The sequence below is a fragment of the Pavona decussata genome, unplaced genomic scaffold (genome assembly GCF_977016875.1).
Source record: "Pavona decussata unplaced genomic scaffold, jaPavDecu1.1 SCAFFOLD_234, whole genome shotgun sequence".
Lineage (NCBI taxonomy): Eukaryota > Metazoa > Cnidaria > Anthozoa > Scleractinia > Agariciidae > Pavona > Pavona decussata.
The window spans coordinates 2,344,871-2,362,633 of NW_028145639.1; the positions used below are offsets into that span (position 1 = coordinate 2,344,871).

The window sequence follows — 17,763 nt, forward strand, 5'->3', positions numbered from 1 at the left end:
GATATGCCCCCCATGCAATCAAGCTTGTAGAGCCGATGTTCGAGAACATGGGCTCAAACCAGTAACGCAAATTTCTAGTATCTGAATTCCTTTGAGATTAAGCGAGCTTATTCTCCAGAATTCTTTGATTTCACTCAGCTAGTGACACGGCCAGAATCTCAAATCTTCTTTTTTCGTCTACAACCTTACGAAAAACACGGAAAACGTGGTAAAATACCAAAACCTCAATTATTTAAGAAAAACTCAAAATTTCGTGCTCCACTATACACGGCGTTGCTTTGCACCTGACAACGCGGGAGGGGCAACAATATAAATTATCATATAAATTACAAGAGATCGAGGAAAAGACACGACAATGTTTGCCTATTAATTATTAACAGTTGTTGTTTCTCACGAAAACTTGCCGGTCGGTTAAGCTATCACACTTACAGCAGATTACACGTCCATATTCATAGTATAGTCCATATACTCGATATAATTTTACACGACAAAAATGGCTGTACGAAATATCAGGATGATTTTTCTAAATTGATGGCTACCTTCGCATTAGTTCAGCCAGTTAAGACAGTAATATATTTCGAAATAGCAGAGACAATTTGCTTGTAGTCAACCAGTTAACTATGAGTTCACATAATTTGATGTAATCCCGCTTTGTGGGTGGACACACTTGATAATTGTTTATAGCCTGACTTCTCATTTTATTTAAGAAAGGAGTAATTTATTCAAAGTGTGGTACAATTTTATAGTACGGCTTAAACATCTGTCTTAAGAAAATCGGGAGCGCAGAGATCAAAGCAGTAAACAAACGCTGAGACGTTTTGTGCAGTCAGTCTCTTCTTGAGAACACTGATCTTTTGCAAATCCATCCTTTGAACGGCGCTTAAGTGCGTGGAAAAGTGGACAGTTGGACTCATGTAACCACTTTCTTACAGCCTTACAACTTCACTGTACTTGACTGCTCAAACCTACTTCTGAAACAGCTGTTGAGATGGCGCCAAGGAACTGAAAAAACCTTGACCGTGTTATTGGAGGGTCTATTGTCCAAAACGCTCTCTTTCTACATAATTTACTTACGTGTCGCTGAAACTATCTGCTCTTCGCTAAAACTGAGTCTAAGTTAATGGAGAACTTTGCCTGTAAAATTCTGTTGCAGTACCAACCTTCAAGGTCTGAAGCTGAAAAGCTCCACTCGACGTACATTGCTTGTTTTGTGATCAATGCCTTTTCGTCGTGCACCGCCATCATTTTGAATAGCATTACAATTTACGCTTTGAGAAAGGTTTCACCTATGGAAAAGTCTCTTAAAACACTGCTGCTTAGTATGGCTGCTTCCGATCTTGGAGTTGGATTATTGGTCCAGCCAATTGCAGTCGCAGTATTAGTCTTGTGGCTGCTACAAACCAATCCTACTTGCACTATTTACACCGCTTTTACCATCATCGCAACTTTGTTTTCCTTTGCGTCCTTCTTTAGTGTCACATTGATAAGTGCAGACAGGTTCTTGGCTATTCATCTTCATCTCAGATACCAGGAACTTGTGACTCTCAATAGAGTTGTTATTGCTACAATCTCAATTTGGATCTTCAGTGCATTTTTTTCGCTAATCATGCTGTGGATCCCACCGACTGCCACCTATGTCATTTTTGCAGTTATCGAGGTTACCTGTCTTGCAGCTACAACGTTTTTCAATTACAAAATTTATTTGGCTGTTCGACATCACACAAACCAAATCCAAGTCCTTCAAGTACAAGAAATAGGAGAGAACAGAGAAATGGCTTCAAATTATGCTAATCTCCGAAAATCAGCCCTTAGTACATTCTACGTTTATCTGCTGTTCCTGCTTTGCTACTTGCCAAATATTTGCGGTTATGTTGTCATCACAATACATGGCTCAGGTACCACCATAAAAGGTTTGTCAATCTACATGCTTACCCTGGTGTTTCTGAATTCATCCCTCAATCCTCTGATTTACTGCTGGAAGATGAAACAGGTTCGACGCTCAGTAATAGACACACTGCGAAACATATTGTTTTGCAATTAAACTTTGCAGGTCTTAGAGTGACAGTGGACTCGGTTAAGCAATAAAACGTTTTTGTTTTTCGAGCATGCAATGCAAAGTAGCGTAGCGTCCAGTGGAGAAACCATTGCTCGCAGGGTAAATGAAATTTGAATATGTGAAACTTTCGCGGAAACATTTCCGTACGCTGGAAAACTGGCGTTAAAGGATTACATGTAGAGGCTATCTTAACAGCAAAATAATTAAATACAATAACGGGATATGGATACATCATTCCGTTAAATAGAACAGGGAGAACTTGTAAAAAAAAAAGAGAATTTCATTTATGTTTATTATTTTAACTGTTTGTACACGCCTTGCCGTACGAACGGAGCATTTCACGTCAAAGTGTGTGCAAGAAAAAAAATAATCAGTTTATGAAATCCTTGGTCTCCTCACTAAAATAAAAGCCGCTACACATATTTCCAAAAATAACGTAGAGACCAGGTGTACAACATTTGAACCTACGGATCAGTATTTGGTCGTCCTCGCCTCTGGGTCTCCGCGAATGACTTTGATTATCATGAAGCAATTCGTCTTGTCTCGGCTTGGTGTGTTACATCTTATATTTTCGATTCATTGGTTGCGAATGACAACAAATACTAAAAAAAGAAGAAGAAGATCAAGAGGAAGAAGAAAAGAGCGAAGCAGATGGACCAATCTTAAAGTTAATCATCTCAGGCTGAGTTATAACATACATGTACTTTAGGAAATTTTACTAATATATGCTAAGCAAGTGAAACAAAGAGTTAAGCCAGTCTGCAATTGGAAGTGTTATTAAAGAGTCACTTTCTCTAACGCAAACTGGTGATCAAGCAAAATTTAATCAAGCCTTGTTTCGAGTAATTTATGTTTCTTTGATCGACCTTTTTTTGTTGTTGTTGTTCTTTTACTTTTGTTTTTCTAGCCAACAGGCCCACTTTTACGAGAGAGAGAGCGCAAAAGAAAACGATTTATTTCTGGGAATGGCCCAACTGGATTTAAAAAAGACAAAATTGACAGATGAGCCGATTTTGATAACTTTTCTTTCCTTCAGGAAACGCCATTTGACATTAAATTTTCTTCTGTCTTCAGTATTTTACGTGTGCACTTTGGTCAATTGTACTCATACATGCTGAGCGAAAACAAAAAGCTAAGCCTCTTTACAGTTAGACGTGCTATTAACAAAACACTTTCTGTTATACAAAACGGCCAATACCAAAAGGGGGTTTGCAGGTGGCCATCGGTTTGTGACGATTTAATTTGACTTCCCGGTTGTTGACTGGCTGAACATTTATATCTTAATGCTCGTTCTCAGGATCTGGCCTATAACTCCTCTTTGAAGAAAATATATTCAACGTTTGTCATGGGCTTCCACTAATTTTCTTCCAGCCATTGTGAATACAGGTTATTAAAGTTCAAGAGCCCATTTTCCGCTAGATTTATGTACTGAATGAAATGCCCCTTTGAACAGGGTGCTAGAAACACATCTTAAACACTAAATTAAATAGGTTTTAATCTCTAAAAGTTTTAGTTTCCTACCGACACTAGTTAAACAATATAGTGCTTCCTGATGCATCGAGGGATCATCGCCCGATAATTGATCAGGGAAATTGGATGATATGTAAATACTGCTTAAGAGCTTTGATTAAATATCCAAAGAAACTAGCAGATCGAGGAAGATCTCTAAAGCTGAATATAACAACACAATACGGTCAACTATACCATACTACATAATAAAGTATATATATCTAAAAAGGCGTGCGCATTTTTTTAAAATACACCATTGTGTAAATTGCCGTTACAACACAAGTACAGCGAACTTAAAACATTTATCCTTAGCAAGCTTCTAATGCGTCTTGGCTCCCACCAGTCATTCTGGTAAATGTACACTCTTTTAGCTTATTTGAAAGCTGGCAATTTGACTATGACCTGTGTAACAATCTACAGATCACTTAGTGTGGCCTTTTAAGCGACTGCCGGATTGATATAAAAAACCAATAAATACACGGCATGAACGTTCTTCTCTTGGCGAGGTAGTATACTTGGGGACAGCCAATTGATTTCCTTTCATCGTAATTGATGAAAACTCTTTGTTTTTCCACATAATGAAACATTTGTTGAACATTAGAATCATTCCTATGTATTAAGCCATGAATTTCAGTTAGCAATTTATTATTATCGTCAAATTAACCTATAACGTCTGGTATGTCTTCACCAATAAATTCAGTTGGCAGACTGCAATCCAACCCTCAAAATAATTGTGATACTAACCTTATTGCTAATGCTAGTCATAATGATAATGATGTTAGTAGTGAAGTGGCCGAAAACGAAAACAAGGGAGTCACGATTCCAAAGCGAAAGCCCCATGCCACCTTGTGACATATGGGTGCAATAAGCACTTAATTAAGTGCTGCAGAAACAAATGGTCCGAACATGCTTCGGAAGCAGCAAAGAAAAATGAATTCAAAGTTCTGGGGGAACTTAAAATTTCGACAGACCGTCGGTCACAACATTATCGCCCGATATTGTAGTAATAATAATAATAGTAGTCATAGATAAGAGAAGTAAAGTGTATCAAATTATCATAAACGTGGCTTGCCCGGGCGATAGCAGAGTCGAGGAGAAAGAGGAGAAAAAGTTTAAAAGTATCGTGGCTGATCTGGCCACTAACATCAAGGACTTGTGAAAGATAAAATCCGTCAAGATCACATCATGGAACAGTAATTGGAGCACTTGGAACAGTGACTTGCAGACTGGAATAGTACCTCCAACAGATTGCCTCCAAGCCGAAGGAATGGCAACAATCCAGAAGTCTGTGCTTGTTAGCACGACTCGAATCCTCAGGAGGGTCCTTGGGATATGTCCCAGTAGACATAAAGCCCTTTACGTTGACCAGTAATGAAAAAACGTACAGCCTGGGATTGGTGCTGGTCGATTCGTTAGATTTTTAATAGAAAACGGGAAATTTAAGTGCCTGAAAGTTTGCTGATTCTGGAGACTTTTATCACGACAACGCTTTGTTGTACTGTATTTGCGGTAGCTTGTTTCATTAAAAATTTGGAAAACCCGTTATTTTCGATGAGTACGTTATTACGAAAACTGACAAGCGTTATAGAAAACCTTACCTGCATCAGCTACAAAAAGCAGGAACTACTCTTTCAATTCAATTCATGTTGACAGGTGTTGACCGCTACAGACATTATGGCACTTAACTTTTGGCGCTACGATTTCTTAACTGATGGTTAAGGAACAAAGAGAAATAGTAAGCCAACATCTTTTCTGTTGTTCAGTACATTTCTTTATTCCTAGAATATATGCCTTATTCATAACTACCTTTATATCGCCACCATTAAAAATCCGTATGATATAAAACTCACGGATTCGAATTCATCCTGCAGACTCCAATAGACGAGCTCCAGTCTTATTAGAGCGTAGACAATCTGAATCTCTGAAAATTGACAGTGAAGTCATCAGAGATCCAAAGCTAATCTCAGCCAACTTTGCATTCTTCTTCAAATCCATAATAGCAAATCTACGACAGACTCTTCCAGTGCCAGTGGTCCCAACCAGCTGCTCTCCTCAACTACTAACAGGTGCACAATTTAGTTTGTCACAACTAACAGTGAATTTTGTTTACAAACAACTGAAATCACTGAACTCCAAGAAATCATCTGGTCTACCTGATGTTCCTGTGCGACTTCTAAAGGATAGGGCAGAAGCCCTGGCGAAAGCCCTAACCCTACTTATGAACAGAGCAATCAATGAAGGAACGCTACCGGCTGATTGGAAACATGCTATTGTCACGCCAGTTCATAAAGCTGGATCGAAATCGGAGGCGTCGAACTTTCGGCCAATCTCAGTACTTCCCGTCTTCTCCAAGATACTTGAATGGGCTGTCCACCGTATGGTCTACAACTATTTACAAGAGCATAAGCTTCTTTCTCCTCTCCAATCTGGCTTCCGTCCATTTCATTCAACATCCACATGCCTCGCACACGTGACAAACACTCTGCTTGAAAACATTGACAAAGGACTATTAACTGGCCTTATATTTTTAGACCTAAGTAAGGCCTTTGACACCGGCCTTAGATCATAACATCATGCTAGATAAGTTAGCTTTACTAGGAATGAATCGCTCCGCTGTCCAATGGTTTAGGTCCTATTTAACTACACGCACTCAAATTGTTTGCGTAAATGGGCTCTTGTCTGAACCCCAGCCTATACCTTTTGGGGTCTACCAGGGTAGCGTCCTTTACTCTTTATTATCTACATAAATGACTTACCCTTGGTGGTTCAAGGTTGTAGTGTTAAGCTTTATGCTGACGATACACTTATCTATTTTGCAAGCAAGTCTGTCAGTGAAATTCAAGCTCAGTTAACTGGTGGCCTAACTGATGTCCTAAGGTGGCTTCATGCTAATTTTTTTATACTTAATCCTGGGAAAACGAAGATTATGCTTGTTGGCACCCATCAGAGGACCGCAGAGGCTGACGATCTAGTTATAGAAATCAGTAACACGCCTTTAGAAAGGGTTAATAAGTTCAAATACCTTGGGGTCCTCCTAGACAACACTCCATCCTGGAAGGATCACATTGAATATATTGGTAACAAGATGTCGTCAAGATTAGGTGTTCTGCGTCGAGCGCGTAAGGTTCTCCCAAAGCCAAATTGCCTAATGCTCTACAATACTATAGTTTTGCCATTATTTGATTACTGTTTGCCTGTCTGGGACAGTTGTGGGGCTGGGAGCAAAGATTACCTAGATAAGCTAAATAGACGTGCTGCATGCATTCTTAAAGGTCGATCAGTCGGGGCTGAGGAGTTAAAATCAACACTTGGTTGGCCCAACCTACAAGCGCGCAGAAATTATCTCAAATGCCTTTTAGTCCATAAATGTCTTCAAGGAATAGCGCCTTCGTATTTACTTTCAGAGTTTAGTTTATAACACCAGAAGCCGTGATTTGTTGCGCCCTCCCTTCGCAAAAACCGCTAAGTATCAGGGGAGCTTCAGAATAAACGGCGCTCGAACCTACAACACCATCCCGAGAACCATTAGACAGGTAGAGACGTTCAGTGAGTTTAAAACTAAACTTAAGTGCCATCTTAAGCAATAACGTCTGCGGTACATGCTGCATTTAATTATTTGTCTAGTTTTCTTGTTATGTTTCAATGTTTTGTCTTGTACTGTGTCAGGGCTCCATTTAAACTAGCTCTGCTAAATTGGATGCCCCTGGATAAATATTGAATTAAATAAAATAAATAAATAAAATAGACACTGATATGCAAATGCCATTTAATTAAAATAATGACCCGAGAAAAAACTAATGACGGTGCCAAGTCGGCGTACCTTGCCTTTTTCATATAGCTAATCTTGCGCTATCATCATTAATGGTCCACTGCTGCAAGACTTTAACATCCGCAGTTTCAAAGGGATTATTGTTCTCATGTATTTATTACAACTTATTTAACGCCCACTCGCGTGACAAACAGAAAATAATTCAACTCTATTTGCATTAGAAGCAGTAATAAGCTGTTTCCTAAGAGGGGAATGACGTTTCAAGTTTTGTTTGAAGGCGTTCATTTTAAGAAAACTGTAATATATTCGACAGTCGTTAACCAGCCACAGTTTTCACTACACAGACACCTGCCAGTTAGGAGTCGGTCGCTGCAAGACATAAAACTAGCCGTAAAGTGAGCTTTTTACAGTCTGTTGTCTTCCTGCTTACGTTTTCCACCATATATCGATTTACTCAAACTGTTTTCAATTTTTGTCTGGGGTAAAACGCTACGATTAAGGAATATCTATCATCACGCGTAGCCGGAGATCAACTTTTCTGCGTCCTTCACTCTTGTTTTAGAAAGAAAAAAAAGTGGTATTTTCTGGAGTTTAGTACTTTTCGAGATCTTGTGTACGCTTAGAGTCCGTAAAGTCCCTGAAAATAAGGAACCTTTACAAGAGAAACAACCAGAGTCTACACCATGGTAGAAGCTCAAGAATCACTGAGGTCGTCATATATCGCTAATTGCGTCTTCAACGCTTTCTTGTGTTACACCACCATCATGTTGAACATTATTACAATCCACGCAGTAAGAAAAACTTCATCGATGCCAACACCTTTGAAAATATTACTTCTGAGCATGGCTGTTTCTGATCTTGGGGTTGGTTTTGTGGTACAGCCATTATACATTACACGTTTGCTGATACAGTCCACATCAAACACTGCGAACAGTGCGGTTGATAAGTCCACGTCGATCGCGTTCCTCACCCTAGCGAAGTTCCTTTCTTTTGCCTCGTGTTTTGGTGTCACGGCTCTAAGTATTGACAGATTCTTGGCTGTTCATCTCCATCTCAGATACAAGGAACTAGTGACTCGCAAACGTGTTGTTGCTGTAGTGATCTTGACGTGGATTTTTAGCGCATTTCTTTCACTGATGGAGTTGATGGGTCTGAAAAAGAAGGAAAGGTTCGTTGTCTATGCAGTCACCTACATTCTCTGTCTCGTGACCACAGCATTGCTTTACTTCAAGCTTTATTTAGTTGTAAAACACCACGCCAACCAAATTAAGACTCCTCAAGTACAACAAGCAGGCCAAAGTAAACAGACATCAAATGCCCTGAGGCTCAGAAAATCCGCACTTGGTACATTCTATGTGTTTCTCGTATTTCTGGTTTGTTATTTACCACAGCTTTGTCATTATTTTGCTACCACAATTCACGGGAGGAACAACACTAGGAGGATTTTATCTCGCTACGCTTTCACGATGGTATTCCTCAATTCGTCTCTCAATCCTCTGATTTACTGTTGGAAGATGAGACACATTCGACACACCCTCATGAACATGCTGCGTAAAATGTTTCCAAGTGGCAACTAAGGGAAGCTTTTGTTATTTAGTAACACTGAATTACCCAGTAAAAAGGTTCGTCTAACGCTGATAGTTGCTACGCGGACTTATGATGCTCTTAAAGCATATGTTAGCCAAAATGTCTTGATGGGAAAAAGCAAGTTATAATTACTTGCGCCGTGAGGCCACAAGTCTTGAAATGGCCAACGTTCCAATTCTTTTTCGTGCCACGAATTTTCACGGGTACCCCAAGGAATCACTTAAAAGTCTACGAGACTTTGTAGATAGTCTTTCTATTAGGGGTGGGATGAGGAAAACAAGGAATTTCTCTTCCTTCCCTTATCGGAGTTTGTTTTTACGTTTATGAACATAATATTGTTCCTTGATTTTAAAATAATCAACAGAACAGTGTGCAGGTGTAAAATTTAATTTGAATAAAGCTTGGGTCGTCATCAATCAATCAATCTTTATTCCTCCTAAGATAAAAAGACATATCTTAAGTTACATTTATTGCTAGAAGTAAACATACAGTATGTAGACAAGAGAAAGATTTAAAAATTATATCTAAAAATAAGCCTATTTACAAAAGCATTTTTAAATCTATCAGTCTTAATCTCTGGGCGACGTGCGGTTTTGTTTCTAAGTTGATACCTTTTAGTTTCTTTCTTCTTCGGGCGAAAGCAGAAAAAGGCCTGGAATATCGGGACATATGCATTAATAAAAAGAAACAAACCCTTTGACACTGATATTGCGGTCCTTAATAGTTTTGTGTGTTCAACTTTGTGTTGCTCTGTTACCGAGGTAGTAATTGCCTTATTATTTAAATTTTCGATAGCAATGGCATAACAAGAACTAGGTTCACTGTGAAGCTTTGCTTCATCATATTTATTACGCAGCATTGAAACGTATCCTTGCTATCCTTGATAAATATAATTGAATAAACGCCTTTCAATCTAACACGATAGTTCCCGGGGAAGGGGAATTACTCCCTATAATGGACTATACGAGGAAGGTTCGACCAAACTGGGTACTTGACACAGAAAGTGTAGCTCGGTTCTTCAAACTGTAACCCTATTCCAGATCAAAATATGTAATTTTCTGGTACTTTTTTCAAACTTCGGCTGTATAATTTTATACCCATTTTCAAACCTGGTTTCTAGAATCAATACCTGAGTGTTTTCAGACTTTCGGACCAAAATGGTTAAAATCTATACCTTATTTCAGATCAAAATGACCCCAAAACCATTGCCTTTGGCCCCACACATACCTATATAGCTTATATAGGTGAGTACCCCTCGGGTTCTTATAGCAGACTCGACCTAGTCTGGTTTATTTCCGTAGCAGGGATGCTTGTAGGTGTTACAGCAAAATTCAGCCCTTTCTGTAGTAGTAAACCTTTATTTAACTAGGGTAATCCAGTCAGAATACAAAAAGTATATCTGTTATCAATAGGAGCCCTGTAATAACGTTATGTAGTAGTAAGAGATTCCCGTGGATGCTCCACTACCAGTGTTTCAGTTCAGAACACCCACGCACACTGACCAATGCCAAGCGTATGATCCACATCACTATCAATCCGAGTAAAACGCGTTGTCGTTCAAACATTGTTCAAGTGCTTATACGATTGATCCCGAAAACTTTCGTTGCTAAACCACCGCTCATCTCTGTAGGCTCGATTACCAGGCGCTGTTCGGGAAATCAGCGGACGATCACCCCCAGCCGAACACGAGGGAGTGGCGGAAATCGAGCCAATAATCTCTAAGGACTGAACAAAAAAGTACTTATCATCAGTTGTGGTTTCTAACGGATATCCGTGTTTGTTTGTGAAGAACATCACTAAAAGCAAGAGACAAACATCCAGGAAATAACCTGCATCTGAAATAAAATCCACCGCGGTTCTGCCATATCATGATCAAAGAGGTGTCACTGAGGGGCTGTTCGCTGCTGCTTACGGACTTTTCAAGTCTGACACAAGTTCACACAACATATAGATCCCATTAGGTGCGACCCAAGGACGCTGTCGATCCAAATAAACAAGACGGAGAAGTCTACAAGATATACCCTGCGAATGTGGCAAGTTTATGTTGGAGAAACCGCGAGATCAATGCGTTACCGGGTAAAGGAGCGCAATAAAGACATACGGCTTGCTCGTACCCAGACCTCAGCAGTTTCGGAGCACGCTACTACTCTGGGACAAGGCCGATTAAGGTTATTGACCGCGACACATCGTGGTACACGCGTACAGGGGAAAAGAGTCGGGCAACGAGATTGAAATTCCGAAACTGGCCTACGATGAAACAGCACCACAACAGCCACTCGGTAACACAGCGGACCCCTGAGGGAGCAGCACCAATCAACTACGGTGCTCCTTTGATGCACACCATCGCCTAATGAAGACCATACATATGGACCCGGTTGTTCGAAAGCCGATTAACGCTAATCCACGATTAAAATTTAATCGAGGTTTTCGTCTCGCTCGTTAAAAATGTTTTTAAAATCTAATTTTAAGCCGATGGTAAAGAAAAGTGAAACTCAAAACCGAGGGACAGAAATCTTTTTGTAAAATCTTTACTGTTTAGTAATTAAACTCGAATAAAAATTCTCGTTAATCCAGGATTAGTTTAATCGGGCTTTGAACAACTGGGCCCGCAATATATTGGTCGAAACTTCGCGATCCAGACCTATGTGACAAAATGAGCTGTCATTTCAAACCACAATGACTAACACCCTTCATGACATGAATCTACTATACATAGTATTTGAAAAGGAAGCTTTCGACCAGTCTTTCCCGGCAAGCAGCATCGCACTTCAGTAGCCTTTACCTTCATAGGTTAGACACGTTAAATCCCGCGCGATCGCCTGTCAGTCACTATCCCTGTTTACTCGTTGTCTTAGTAACCTATAGACTAGAAGCTATATATAAATAAATGAAATGGAATAACAACTGGTAGGACATGAACTCAAGAGTGGCACTTAAGGTGCATGATATGTCTCAATGAGATTCACATTACCTTACCGGCGCTTTTTAATGTCCCTTATTCTGCCTTGAGGACATGTGGAAGTTCAATATATTTAAAACCCCAGGGCAGAATAAGAGACACGTAAGGTAATTGAATCTCACATTAGGCACATTAAGTGCCTACCGTGTATTATTGTCTTAGTCTTTATTCCATATGCATTTAGATATTTTGTTTTTATTATGTTTAATTTTATCTTCAGAACAGGCGGCTAGAAAGTCGGGTTGATCCTTTACAACATCACCGCGTTTTTTGTTTTTCTTTTTTATTGTCAACAAGGAAATTAACGATAGTAAAACAGCATGACTTTTCGACGACTTCATATCGTCATTGTCAAATGAGTAAAATGGAAATAACGGAAAGGCATATTTATAGGTATTGAAAGTGGGAAAAGTCATGCTGTTTTACTATCGTTAATTTTCTTGTTTATATGTTTCTCTAAATCGTTTTTTATTTTATTGCAGGTCAATGTTAGAATGTTTCGCATTATTTAGACTGCTGAATTAATGTTGCTTGCCAAACTTTAACGTAGATTGAACGAGAACTTTCTTTTCAAAACCACTAAGGCAAATAAACAGGTGGTCCGCTGGAGTTACATAATTGCTTTTTTGAATTTTTCGACGTGATAAAATGCTTGTTTGACAGATTTCCGATAATCTAGTTTTAAGATAAATACAATTATTTAAATCGACCATTTCTGTGATGCGTTTGGAAAAAGTCACTTCTTTTGAGCCATTTTGTGTTCGCACCACGCATTTTGGCGGCGGTTGTAATTGGCCCAAACGAATGCAAACAAGAGCGCCTGAACTACCTTCCATTTGGCGTATTTGCTCTGCTGTTATGTTTTTTGTTATGTTTTTTTTTTTTTGTGTGTGTCTTATAAAGGAAGCTTTTATTCATTCCCTCTAAAATTGGATAACGTAGGCAATATCATTTCAGACGCCGATAATGAAATGGATAAAAACTCCTTTCAATTCCAGTCACGTGATCTGTAAAAACGCTGGAAATGACTAAACATCAACAAAGTGGCCGAAGACATAAAAGGAAATGTTTTTCAATGCATTCTAGTGCTGTAATTTTGCACCTTAAGTGTTCACTATAACTTATCTATCCATCCTGGTAGTGCTGTCTTTTATTTGCTGTTTTGGTTCGGAAGTCATAACTATAAAAAAGGCGGTCTTCCAGAATATTGTAACTTCCTATTTTATCAGGATACTCTTGAAAGGTTCATCTTTCCATTTATGCGTTTCCAATTATCGAGAATGCCCACATAAATATAACAATAACGGGAAGGCAGGTGGCCCCACATTGATCCGATTAAATTCTCCGTAATAAAAATTCAACCACTTTCCAATTGGACGAGCTTCACTCAAACACACTTGGATGTTAACTAGTTGTCTTCGCCTGAGATTCTAATCAGCTATTTTGCATTAGGTTGACGCGCTCGGGGCACTAGTTCAAAAGAGCAATGAAATTTCTCCTGGCTCCATTACTTCTATATACGAGGAAGAACAACAGAGACATCTTGTCTTTTTAGACTGTCGAACATACAAGTTTAAAACTCGTGGGCGCTAACAGAGCCTGCATGGAAACGTTGTGCTTCCTAAAATTTCTACACAATGACGGAAGCTGAGGATTTCTACTCGTCGTATATCGCTAACTGTGTCTTCAACGCTTTCTCATGTTATACTGCCATCATGTTGAACATTATTACAATTCACGCCATAAGAAAAGCATCATCGTTGCCAAAGCCTTTGAAAACATTGCTCCTGAGTCTGGCTGTTTCTGATCTTGGTATTGGATTACTGGTGCAGCCTTTGTACATTGGAGTTCTTGTCATGATGTTAGAGCCCAACGCCGAAAACAATATAACTTTCAAGACTCTCAGTGCGTCCATTGCCACTTTTTTCTCGTATCCTTCGATTTTCGGTGTCACAGCTCTGAGTATAGACAGATTCCTGGCCATTCATCTTCATCTCAGATACAAGGAACTTGTGACTCACAAACGTGTTGTCGCTGTAGTGATCTTAATTTGGCTGTTCAGCGCATTTCTTTCGTCGCTTGATTTTTGGTTGCCATATGCCACTGAGCTGATATATGCAGTTTTAGATAGCGCCTGCCTCGTCACTTCAGCAATACTCTATTGCAAAATATATGCAGTCGTGCGACACCACATGAATGAAATACGAGCCCAAAACGTACGACAAGACGCACAGAATGGCGAAATGGTCGGAACTCTTAGTACTCTTCCAAGACTGAGAAAATCAGCCGTCGGTACATTCTACATTTACCTTTTGTTCATTATTTGCTATTTGCCAAACACTTGTATTTACATTGCTGCTACAATCTCTGGATCTACTGTTGTTATAAAAGGTGTTTCCCGTTATACCTTCACCCTTGTACTTGTTAACTCGTCTTTAAATCCTTTGATTTACTGCTGGAAAATGAAAGATGTTCGACACGTTGTCATGGATATGCTGCGAAATAGATTTCGAAGAAAATGACGGATGAGCTTTCTACCAGTGCAGTGCCTCGTTTCGATACTGAGACCTACTAACTGATTACTTTAAATATCTTATATCGTTGTTGCCGGTTGTTTTAACAGGATACGTACTAAAGGACAATTGTTCTCCTGCTTAATTGTCAAGCTTTCACACGACCCCACAAGCTCTGAGCTTTAACCTTATTGTGCCTAAATAAAGGATATGTACATGACGTATGTATGTAAGCTTCCTTCTGTTGTTTACGGGGACTTTAACAAGGTTTTACTGAGACAAATGTATCAACAAAAATATGTTAAAAAATGATCCGCCAAACCCCGCTCTCAACTGTGTTCATAAGGTCATTTGGCCACTGTAAAGAGATCCGAGAGCTGACTTTTCAAGCGTTAGCCCTTCGTCGTATGGGTCAATTTACATAAAACAATTTTTGTCGGCCGATCCCAAAACACACACCTTTATAGTTAAACTTGCTTTATAAGTAAAGTTTATAGTTAAATCCAGCAAGAATAGACAAGTGGTATAGAAAGTAGACTGTAACACTCAACCCATCAACAAGTCTTCAATTCTGCCCCATCTAACCTACTGCCATCTAGTCTGGTACTTTTGCAATGCGTCGGATCGGAGAAAGCTCGAGCGGATTCAGGAGCGAGCGCTAAGAGCGGTGTGCAAAACCAGATCAGCGTCCTATCAAGAACTGCTAGACCGCGCCAAATTACCAATGTTGTACAATAGGCATCTACAAGACATTGCCACGTTGATGTTTAAAGTCAAGCACAGTCTCGTACCTGTGAATATTTCTGACTTAGTTTAATTTAAAGAACACTCAGTATAACTAACGGAATAGTGACTTCGAACTACTAAAGATTCGAAACTGTAAGATTTGGTAAGAATACAATAAAATATATGGGACCTCTCATTTGGTCGAAGTTGCCAAGACACTTAAGAATGATAGAAACCCTGACTTCGTTTAAGAGGAACATTAGGAAAGTTGATATTTCCACTCTTGTAAATATTTAGACTTTTTTTTAAGCTTTTTAACAAATTTTGTAAATGATTATATAGCCTACAAGCAATTTTCTTTATTTTTTTTAAATATTTTTTTATTTTTTTTTAGTGATTTGTATCTTGTATTTAACATATTATTTTACAGTGTCCCCCGTTAGCTTATAGCCAAAAACATAGACACTTAAATAAAGTTTTCATTCATTCATTCATTCATTCATTCATTCATTCATTCATTCATTCATTCATTCATTCATTCATTCAATCATTTATTCATTCATTCATTCATTCATTCATTCATTCAATCATTCATTCATTCATTCATTCATTCATTCATTCATTCATTCATTCATTCATTCATTCATTCATTCATTCATTCATTCATTCATTCAATCATTCATTCATTCAATCATTCATTCATCAAGACAACGGACCGACTCCTCTACAGTTCTGTCAGTCATTCTTTCAATCATAACGGCACACCTTTATATATTAGAGTAGCAACATCAGTAACTCGTTACAACTTCCTCAGCGCTTATCAGTTGCAGTAACATTACACTTAGTTGAAGATAGTCAACAAGTGCACTATTTTGCTGATCGTTGAATGCAACCGAGTAGAGACTGTTCGCCAGGCTGCAGCAAAGTAAGACGTCCAGTAACTAGCAATAGGCATGTGGGTAAGTCAAAATGCTTCCGATAGTTCCCAGATCTATTGAATAAGTAAACACAACTTGCAATTAATTCCGTGTAGCAAAGCTGCAAAGGCACTAAAAGAAGAGCCATGTAGCAGTTCCAATAAGGTCTCACGTGATTGGCTTGCAACCCTTTCAGAAAACAATAAAACAAACAACAGACCAATACCTCCAACCCTAAAAACAATAGCAACTGCTACACATATAAGACATTTACAAGCTCACGAGAGCTGCTACATTATTGCTAAGAAAAAAGCAAGAATGATACTGTTATTGGCGTTTAATGCATCAAAAAGTCCTCTTTTGCTCCATTTATATCAAAAATCATGCTACCACAATGGGCCAAGCTTTAGCTAGGACAGTAGAACACTCTAGGCAAATGCTTGTGAAGTGTGGATCGCCTAAATTCATAGGGGTACGCATGTGACACAAATAAGTCAAAATAAACTATTTATACTGCAAAGTACTTTACGCATGCGCACAGCCATATAAACCGGGCAGTGGCAGCTTGTTTCGGCCTTATTTGGCCTCATCAGCCTAATTTAGGTCAACACAGGTAGGGAAGGTTTCCTTTGGAGAACACGTCTGCTTGTTTGAACGCGTCCATGTCCGAGAACTGATGTGGTCACGCGAACCAGAAACTCAGAAACTGATTGGTGTCAAGGTTTCATCACTTAAGTTAATTAGCTAGCGTCATTTAAATTGGTTGGACTCTGGTTGTGGATTGGTACAGTTATCATTTTTTAAAATTTATTTCATAGTGTCCCTATTTAGTGGTTTGTCTACTGCTATTTCACTCTGGCACTTAAATTTTAACTGAATAAAGGTATTCATTCATTCATTATCCATTCATTCAGGGACGAAAGGGGAAGTGGGACCACTTGGATGAAAAAGAACTGGGAAGGAGTGGGCGCTATCCTAGTCCCCAGTTCACTCTCTGTGATGAGAAACGCCTTGTAATATTCTTCCCACACGGTACAGCAGTAAGTGAAAAGAAACGATAATAAAACAGGTAAGAATTTTCACACTGCAGACGAAAAACGTGGAACGAAATAGCGTGGCATTCTTTCCAGTTAATATGAAAATCAATAACTTTTCATTGCTAAGGTTTGAGGGACTGAAATGTTTCAAATAATACGTAAATTTCATCGTATGGTGCCACTATTCGCTATGGGCTACGGTGAAGCCGTGTGCTTAGCGTTTATGCAGAGCGCCGGAGGCTGAACACATAATACACTGATTAGCGTGAACATCAGCCTTCTGATTTTGCCAATTTTCGTTATCAGCGTTGTTCTTGGTAGACAGAAAATTAACATTTATAAGTGTTTAATCATAATTAAGTCAGATCCATATGGCGTGGTTAGTGTAGCAACTATAGCTGTGGTTGCACATCCAAAATGAAATTTAGTTTCCCATTGTTCACTTGCATTGCCATTGTTTAGTTTCAAGGTAAAATTTAGATGTTATGCAGGGCTGTCATCAAAGGGTTGTAACCTGCAACACCTGTTACGACTGAACATTCTTGAAAGAACCTTGATATATGAGATGTTACAGGTGATGACCATGTACGTTGATATTTGTAGGTTCATTTTACGCTCAAATTAGCAGCAAGATTGATACAACTGTGAAGCTCAATGCAACTGTGGCTAAAAACTGGATGACAGCCCAGT

At 39.0% G+C, this 17,763-nt stretch overlaps 4 protein-coding genes across 5 annotated transcripts in view; all 4 read left to right on the forward strand.

Moving 5' to 3' along the window:
- LOC146458116 (uncharacterized) overlaps positions 1 to 17,763 on the forward strand; it is a 133,129-nt gene that overhangs the window by 108,857 nt on the left and 6,509 nt on the right. Inside the window, exon 1 of one of the 2 annotated variants that reach the window (XM_085091289.1) lies at positions 17,000 to 17,105. The exons of the other annotated variant lie outside the window; for it this stretch is intronic. The gene's annotated coding sequence lies outside the window, so the exon portion shown is untranslated. Of the gene's footprint in view, positions 1 to 16,999; positions 17,106 to 17,763 lie in introns of those variants that run through there. 2 annotated transcript variants of the gene reach the window in all.
- On the forward strand, positions 799 to 3,586 carry LOC146458128 (adenosine receptor A3-like). The gene has a single exon (XM_085091291.1). The coding sequence runs from the start codon at positions 1,121 to 1,123 to the stop codon at positions 2,039 to 2,041; it is 921 nt and encodes a 306-aa protein (XP_084947417.1). The 5' UTR covers positions 799 to 1,120; the 3' UTR covers positions 2,042 to 3,586.
- Positions 4,088 to 11,345, forward strand: LOC146458129 (adenosine receptor A3-like). Its single transcript, XM_085091274.1, has one exon. It carries the CDS (start codon positions 8,018 to 8,020, stop codon positions 8,909 to 8,911), a length of 894 nt encoding a protein of 297 aa, XP_084947400.1. The 5' UTR covers positions 4,088 to 8,017; the 3' UTR covers positions 8,912 to 11,345.
- On the forward strand, positions 12,261 to 14,709 carry LOC146458130 (adenosine receptor A3-like). The gene has a single exon (XM_085091275.1). The coding sequence runs from the start codon at positions 13,518 to 13,520 to the stop codon at positions 14,400 to 14,402; it is 885 nt and encodes a 294-aa protein (XP_084947401.1). The 5' UTR covers positions 12,261 to 13,517; the 3' UTR covers positions 14,403 to 14,709.